The sequence below is a fragment of the Cyprinus carpio genome, chromosome B6, assembly GCF_018340385.1.
Source record: "Cyprinus carpio isolate SPL01 chromosome B6, ASM1834038v1, whole genome shotgun sequence".
NCBI lineage: Eukaryota > Metazoa > Chordata > Actinopteri > Cypriniformes > Cyprinidae > Cyprinus > Cyprinus carpio.
Window position 1 is genome coordinate 12,834,929 of NC_056602.1, and position 8,210 is coordinate 12,843,138.

Below are 8,210 nucleotides of genomic sequence, written 5' to 3' on the forward strand. Positions count from 1 at the left end.
TACTAGAAAGTGTCCTTTGGTCCTCAATTATTAAGAGACATAGAGTTTTTTTGTTGTTGTTGTTTTTTTATATGTAACAATTGTAAACTTAAACTTCCAATTTAAACGATGCAGATGTATTTGTACCATACAAATACATCTGCATTGCTTAAATTGGAAGGTTAGGTTGAACACCTACCTCTACAGAGCTTATGGTTCAATTAATAATACACATTAATAAATTAAACTACATTTCATGAAACTACATGATTAACATGGTCACATGGTCAGGCTAGATGTGCAGAACCGAAAAGTGGGTCTCCACCAATGACCCATCTCAAGATGCACGTGAACTGAAAATGTACAATGCATTCAGTGGTTACAACGGCGTATGTATATATATAATTTATTTTTTCTATTGGAAAGACTTAGGTTGTGGAACCAAATAAACTTACATCCAGCACTGTCTACTGGAAGCTTAAGAATTCTTTAATTCAAAAGGTACATCAAGAAAGTAATGTTTGTAACAATAATAAACATTTTAATAATCCTAAACAAACTGTACACCTTGCCTGAATTTTCTCAGAATGGTAAATTAACAAACCAAGAATTATTTTTAAAAAGTTTAATGTGGATGCTGGAGCAACATCAGAATAGTATTATGCATTTTTTTTTTCAATAATGTTTAAATGTAATACAAGGCATTTACTTAATACAATAGAGAGGGAGGATGAGGGATGGGAGGCTTCATATGGAGTTTAGAGTGATTTATTTATTTTTTATTTTATTAAACTACAGCCAGAGGTCACAAACACAAAACATAAGGGAAACCCTTAAGTGCAGTGTAAAACTTCTTATGGAAACAGACAACATTGTTCTCAGTCTGAGTGCAGGCCACATTGTTGTTAATAACAGAATTTAAACAGAAGCAAAAGTTTATTAAACATTTGTTTAATCAAATGTTACATGGTGAAGAAAAGAAAAAAAAAAAGGTGTACCAAAGACTCCCTGACAAGCTCTACTGGAGGTTGTGGATCATCTCTTCCTTGGCAATGAGATGAGTAGTTTTGTTGACAAGAGACATGAGAGAGTTCAGTTTTTGAGACCAGTCATTCAGAAGATCGTTAGGGTCCTTAGGCCGCTGGAAATTAATGATACCAGCGAGGCGGTCCACTTTCGCATAGATGGTCTTATTGACCACCAGGTTAGATAGGAACTCTTCTGATTCCTACAAAAAGAATAAATATTTAAGTTGTCAACATTTGTTGAAATGTTTTAAATTTTGATTAGCTATTATTAAGAAAGAGAGATTGGGAAAACATTAAAGCCTTGATCAATAGCCTAGAAAGAAAGGACCCGATATACTTCAAACGAAATCGAAGAACGAACTGATATAACGTCATTTCAAACAAAATCAGGCCGAAACAAAGTTTGTTTTGAGTTTGTTTCGGCAGTTCAAAACAGCTGACCAGAGCAAACTTTCTGGGGGAGTTTGTTTTGGCTCCTAAACACCTTTGAGCTTCCATTGGTACGTGGCAATTATGCAATCGGTGGGTGTGTTCTGGAACTCCACCTTCTTTGATATGCAATTTTTTTTTCCCGGGTCATTTCTCATTTAACGGAAGGCAGGCAGTAAGAGAACAACGTCACTTGCAACATAAATACACTTGTGTCTAATAGCTGAGAGACTTTAAAGATTCAGAAAAAGCATTTAATTCCTAGAAAAAAAATTGCAACAAAGCTTGGTATCGACGACGCCAAGTTATGCAAAAAGAAACTTAGAGAAACATCAGATGCAAGTTTTCCAAAGCCACGAAAAGAATGAAAGGAAAGAATAAAGATAAAAGGTAGCAAGCAACAAATACATGTGTTTCAAATACTGCTGCTGCTGTTCTTTCAATAAGCAAATTTAAAAGGTATACAATTAATTAAATGCCACAGGAACACACAATAATAAACCTTTGTTTTTATCAAATCATGACATCACATAAAATATAAAAAGGTGTAATAATTTATCCAGTTTATTAAAATAAATGAGCACTATTAAAATAAAGTAACAAACTGACTCCAATATTTTTTTCCGCATCATGTTAAAGTTTTCAGACTATGAACCTTTCACATTGATTAAGGAAATGGAAAGGTTCTTTTGTATTGCAAACTTGACTCTGAACTGCTGCTTACCATTATTCTTTTGTCTATAATCTGACCATCGGTACCCGTCTCACACCTAGATACACCATCATTGAATTTTTATTGTGTTTAGCATTAATTTACACCCCGCCTCTAGCAGCACAGGGGTGTTGGAAAGTTCGGAAACAGTATACCGTCGCTCAGCCTTTTCTAACTTCTTTTTGCCCCCAAACGAAGAACGAAAATGAACTTTGTTTGAACTTAACATCAAGTAAGTTTTATTTTAGTACAGAACTCACATCAATAGAGAGGTCGAGCAGGGCTGCCATTCTCCCCATCGTGATGCTTGTGTAATACTTCGCCATTATTCTGATGTTCTGGTAATGGAGAGACAGACAGTTATCAGTGGAATGAAACTGGCAACACAAATCATAGCTCAAATCACAACTACATTAGTACATTTCTAGTTCTATTTCCCTTTTTTGCCAAAAATGTATAACATTTAAATTAAGATGTTAAAGTAATAATATTATTCTAAAAACTAGTATTTTGCAAACTATGCAACCTTTTAATGCATTTTATAGCATTTTACATTTTTGAATTACTACAATAAGAATTAATGAGAATTTACATTTGGTGTCAGTTTATTCTTTTAAAAGTGTGACAGGCTAAAAACAGATATAAACAATTAGGCTTCCCATTTCAGCAAAAGTAAGACCAACTCACATGTTCTACAACTCTGTTTTTCAGATCTTTCCATCTCTTTTCTCCCTCTTCTGAGTAGGTGAAGACATCAGTGTCCGGAGTTCCCATGGAACCCTCCCTCAGTTCCTTTCCATAATCCTCCACTACAGATGACCAGCGCATCAGCTCCATGGTGGTGAATTGTTTCAGGAGATCCCTGCAAGGGAGAGATGAGAAAGGTAAACTCTTCTACCCAACATCCCTGAACTCTTGCAGGAACTCCCAGTACGTTTTGGATCTTTTACCTGTATTTGGGTATTTCCTCCAGTTTCTTGTCAGTGTTGATTCGATGAACTAAATCAGACTGTTCATTGTCATAGGGTGCCAAAATCACATAGAGCACTACACTCTTCAGAGCCTGAAAGATACATGGGACATTTTCAGTTTTAAATAAAACTAGATTGCAAATGAAGCGACAATGCTTTTGGTATTACTAAAGTAAACAGCAAAGCTGAAAAGAATAAGCAGGACAATAATTATAATGCCAATATAAAAGTACCTGCTGCCATTTGGAGGTGTCTTCCAGAATACAGGGAGTATCATATATGGCTCTGTAATGTTTACATATGGACAGATAGGACCCCTCATGCTGATCAACTTGAATCATCAGATTATAATACTTCAGTTTCAAATCCTAAACATTAAAGAAAATCAAACGGTTATAAAAATGGAATAACTGAACACACCACCCACAAAGATTATAAACTGACTGACAAGAAATCAGACAAAATAACAGACTACAACAGAAGAGAACGACAACCTCAGTGCCCTCTTCCTGGAAGAATTTAGTGTTGATCTTTTTGCTAATGATCTGTGTTCGAATGTAGTCCTTGACAGCAATGCACAGCCTCATCTGCTCCAGAATGAACTCCGTCTTCTCCTTCTTCTCCATTGATCCATATGTCTCCACCTGCAGAGGGTTAGAATGTTAAGAAAAGTCTATTCAAACCAAGTGTGAATGTGCCAGGTTAAAGGAAACAAATTCAGGCTGAAAGAAAGTAAAAGATGCACCTAAAGCACACTTTTAACATTAACATGATGATTACATAACAAGATAACATAATCAACATATGGCATGCTCTTGTTTATCAGTAAATGTGCTTCTTAAAATTAAATTAAACTAACTTTTTAGTTTGTACACTACAAGATTATATTAAATGCAATTAAATATTGCACATAAAGAAAAACAACATCATACTTAAAAATTAAATACAAATATTAGATGAAAAATTTAATCTGAAAATGAAAATCAGAAATGTTCACATAATGAATATTCACGTTTAGTTTGAATATGCCTTAAAAGCTTGAAGACGAGGCAGATCAGCAAATCTCTCGCTAACACTCACCTGCAGTTCCTGCAGAATGGATGCAGCCTCTTTCACGTCTCCACTTTGCTCTTTGATATGAGCCAATGTTTTAGTCAGCCTGGCACGCTCAATCTCCACATATATCTACAAATACATGCAGCATGAATAAAGTGTAAAGCGGATCATTACAGCAGAAAAGTGAGCAAGCTCATAAGAAATAGATCCGGTACACAGATAAAGCTATAAAAACAGTGGAAGTGGAGACCTTTCCTGCAGTGACAGTGCGTAGCGTGTCAATGAGTCGGAGTTTGATTGACAGGTCAGTCGTAGCATCAACATATGTATAACATTCCTGTACCATCTTTGCAACAGCCTGTAAAGGAAAATTAAGAGAATTTTTTTAACCACCTATGTCATCCTAGGAAACCAACGACAAAACAAGATATTAAGAAAATTAGCGATCAATCATTTTTACTTGTTGATTTTTCTTAGTTAACCAACTACTACATGTGACAAAAATAATGGCAAGAAGAACTTGATATCAGTGGAAATGGGCTAAAAATTACTATGAAAATAAGTCACTGATATTCTACATTTTATGCCATCATCAAGATTTTCATCTTTACTACATTACCAAAAATGTTCAGATATTGTATTATGTTTCATTTTTATGATGTTGTATTATGTTTGTTTATGTTTATTTATTATGTTTATTTTAATTTATGTCAGTACACTGTATAGTACAAAGATATCCCAGCATATTCTCCATACTACCCAAATAATAATAAAACACATTTTGTAGATTTTAAAATGACAAGCTGGTAAAGGTGGTCAAAGGACATTTTTATTAGGCATTATGAGTTAAATCACTGGCTCCATAATATGTTCAAAACAGTATTTCTACCTGCTTGAGCTGGCTTCTTCTCTTAGACAGTAGCATGATGTTTTCATTCAAGGCATCCCAGTCTTTGGCTTCATGGCATAACTGAACTATAGCCACCAAGATCCTGGAAGTGGACACCATATCTGAAGCCTGGACAAAAGTGACACATGCAGACAATGCAGAGCATTTTAAGAGCTAATAAATTCAATCTAGATGAAATTATCACAGTGAAACACTTACAGTTCTTGTTTGCTTCTCTAGTGACAGCAGACTTTCGATGGCCTCCTGCAGTCTGCCATCCAAAAACAAAAACAGAACATTGTGTTGTTAGGATTTTGCCTCGCATGTTAGAAAGTTAAAGCTAAAGGTCAAATCATTGTGCATTTCGCTGTAAGTGTTTATCAGAGATAAAATATGAATGGTGATGTATCTATGGCTAAAAAACCCAGTCAAATGTCTACTTACACAAAAGTTTATGTATGCGTAACTAAAAACAAAACAACAGAAAAAAACTTTTGTTTTCAATTAAACGTGCTACTGAGGTTTAAAATAAACACATTATTCGTATAGTTTAATTCTGAAATGATTTGATGAACGTTAGCTTTAGCACTCAGCATGACTCAGCCGCTCATTCACACTTACTCTGGCCATTTTCTCACACTCAGGCAGACGCTGATCTACAGTAGCACTGTAGTCAACCTCCATCTTCACTATATGTCCATCTGATCGTTCAGCTCTGTCCTCAGACATTATTACTGCTTGTAATAGGAAGAATTCACTGTGAATGTGATAACTGCAACCCGTAGCTCGCTGATAATCTTTTTCTTCTTCTTCGGCTTCTCCTCTTCTTCTTCTTTGACGCTTTTTTGGCAAACCCGCTTTTGGTGTATATTCCGCCACCTACTGGTATGGAGTGTGGAGCGTTGCTGTTGATGGAGAAAATCGCTCTCAAATCCTGCTTATTGATCCTGTGTCTTTTAGATATTTTAACAGTATATTGAACATTCTTGCATCTTTATTTAACAGATTTTTCGATGAAAGCTGTATTCCTATATTTCTAAGATCTCTAATCTCTAAAATCTCTATTAGTTGTTGTCTTTCATTCTCATATCCTTTACATTTTATTAGAACATGCTTGACTGTTTCAGGTTGCTCACTTCTGACACTACATCCGGATTCATGTTTTCCAATGATATGTTATGACTGATTAACTGCAGAGTGTCAAATTCAGTGTTTTCTCTTCTGCTTCCAAAACTTCTCCTCTCACATCCAACCAATCTCCGAATATAGATGAATATAGCTGGCGTCCTTTACTGTCAATATCATTGACAGTAAAAATTTATTATTATTAGATTAATAAAAATTAATCTAATATTTCTCCTATGGCAAGATTTGAGCCTCGGATACTAAATAAATAAATAAATAAATAAATATACACCAGGGATCCTCAAATCTGGCCCAAGAGATCCACTTTCCTGCAGAGTTTAGCTCTAACCCCAATCAAACACACCTGAGCATGCCAATCAATATCTTCAGGATCATTACAAAATCACAGGTAAGTGAGTTTGATCAGGGTTGGAGCTAAACTCTGCAGCGCATTGGACCTCCAGGGCAAGATTTGAGGAACCCTGCTATACACCAAAGTGTACCACATTTGTTAAATGTGCCAATATCACCTTCTAGTGGTTGGTTATTTGAACCACATGTGTATGTTCTGTATGTTTCGATACTATTGCAGGAAGGAGCGATACTTGTAAAAGACACAGAGGAAATGGTCAAAAAAGCATTTGTTCAAAGGGGGAGATGTTTTGATAATGAGCGATCTTTCTACAACCATTTTACAAAAAAATTCTAGTACCCAGCCAACATCATTGCTCCTCCAACTACCAGCACCCAGACAAAAATAGAGCTGTAGGTGAAGACTTTTATAGACTGTGACCACAGCTGAGATGTTCTTATATATAAAACCTTATTTAGAATCGACTGGTGCCATTATGTATCATTTACAGCATATAAGGGCACCTACTTTAGAGTACCTACCCCGTTCTAGTATCTGTTTGTGGAGGGTTTTAAGACCTCTGGAAGTTCAAATAATTTATTTTCAGTGTGGAATGGGTCAGAAATCCAGATGGTATACAGAGTGTAGAGGAGAGGGAGGAGAAATTATATTAAATATACACCACCGGTGAAGACTGGTTCCTCTGAAGGTTATTTTCATCACTACTATCATCCTGGAAGAGTTTTGGTTCCTTCCTTGCCATATGAAACTGAAACTCTAATTGAAACTATTGCAGCACTTATTTCACTAAAACTGTATTATCCTCTCTGATTTATTATACTTGGAATTGAAGTTTTTTAGTTTTTGGTGCCCTTTGTATTCCCAGTAAAGATCATGATGTCACTACGTCAAAATGCTAAACTATATCAACTTTAAAGGTGTCATAAATAACAACAACTGAACTTGAAGCATATTGAAGTTGACTTGAACTTAAGAGCAATCATTTTAAACCACCAAATTTCATATTTTTTTCCTATGTCGCCATGCAGGCTCGTATTTCATTTTCATGATACAACACTTATGGGGGATTTTTCCCCCCAGTTTTATCACTTTGATTGGTTCTCTGTAATGTATAGACTTTTTTCAAATATTACATTTAATGTAGCAATTATAATAAAAGTTTTTATGTCTTTCAAGTTCCATTTCAAATTAAACCTGGCAGACTGAAATGACAATTAAATTGTCAATTACAATCATAAAGCTGCCATCACTTACTTGAAGGTGGAAAAAAACAGGAATGTGAGTGAGATCGTATTTCTGTTTTTCTACCTATTTCATTCATTTTGTCTTTTCATTTTTCCAAAATATAAAAAAAGTCAGTATGAAATCATATTTTTAAAATGAAATGGTTAAAAACTATGCAGTTCTTTATTTGATAAACCTATGTTAACTTAATTGCTCGTGGTGTAATGGCTAACTGAATGTCAGAATGATAACACAGAATGTTAGTGTACAGCCTTTTAATCAGAAGTCTTAACAAAGTGGACAGTGAGAGTATATTAAGTAGTACATCGGTCTCTGTCAAAATAGGCCTAAACGAGAATACTTAAGTGTTATTTATGAAGGCTATACATTTGACAAGATATTTGTCAAGACCATTTTGTCCTCC

General features: G+C 35.0%; 1 protein-coding gene across 1 annotated transcript; it reads right to left on the reverse strand.

Annotated features, from left to right (window-relative positions):
• Positions 1-731: 731 nt before the first annotated feature.
• psmd12 (proteasome 26S subunit, non-ATPase 12) lies at positions 732-5,910 on the reverse strand. Its single transcript, XM_019069843.2, has 11 exons — positions 5,686-5,910; positions 5,284-5,343; positions 5,065-5,193; positions 4,426-4,533; positions 4,200-4,304; positions 3,614-3,763; positions 3,353-3,487; positions 3,099-3,211; positions 2,836-3,010; positions 2,409-2,486; positions 732-1,207 (listed from the first exon to the last, which is right to left on the reverse strand). Exons 1-11 carry the CDS (start codon positions 5,791-5,793, stop codon positions 998-1,000), a joined length of 1,371 nt encoding a protein of 456 aa, XP_018925388.1. The 5' UTR covers positions 5,794-5,910; the 3' UTR covers positions 732-997.
• Between the last annotated feature and the right edge of the window lie 2,300 nt (positions 5,911-8,210).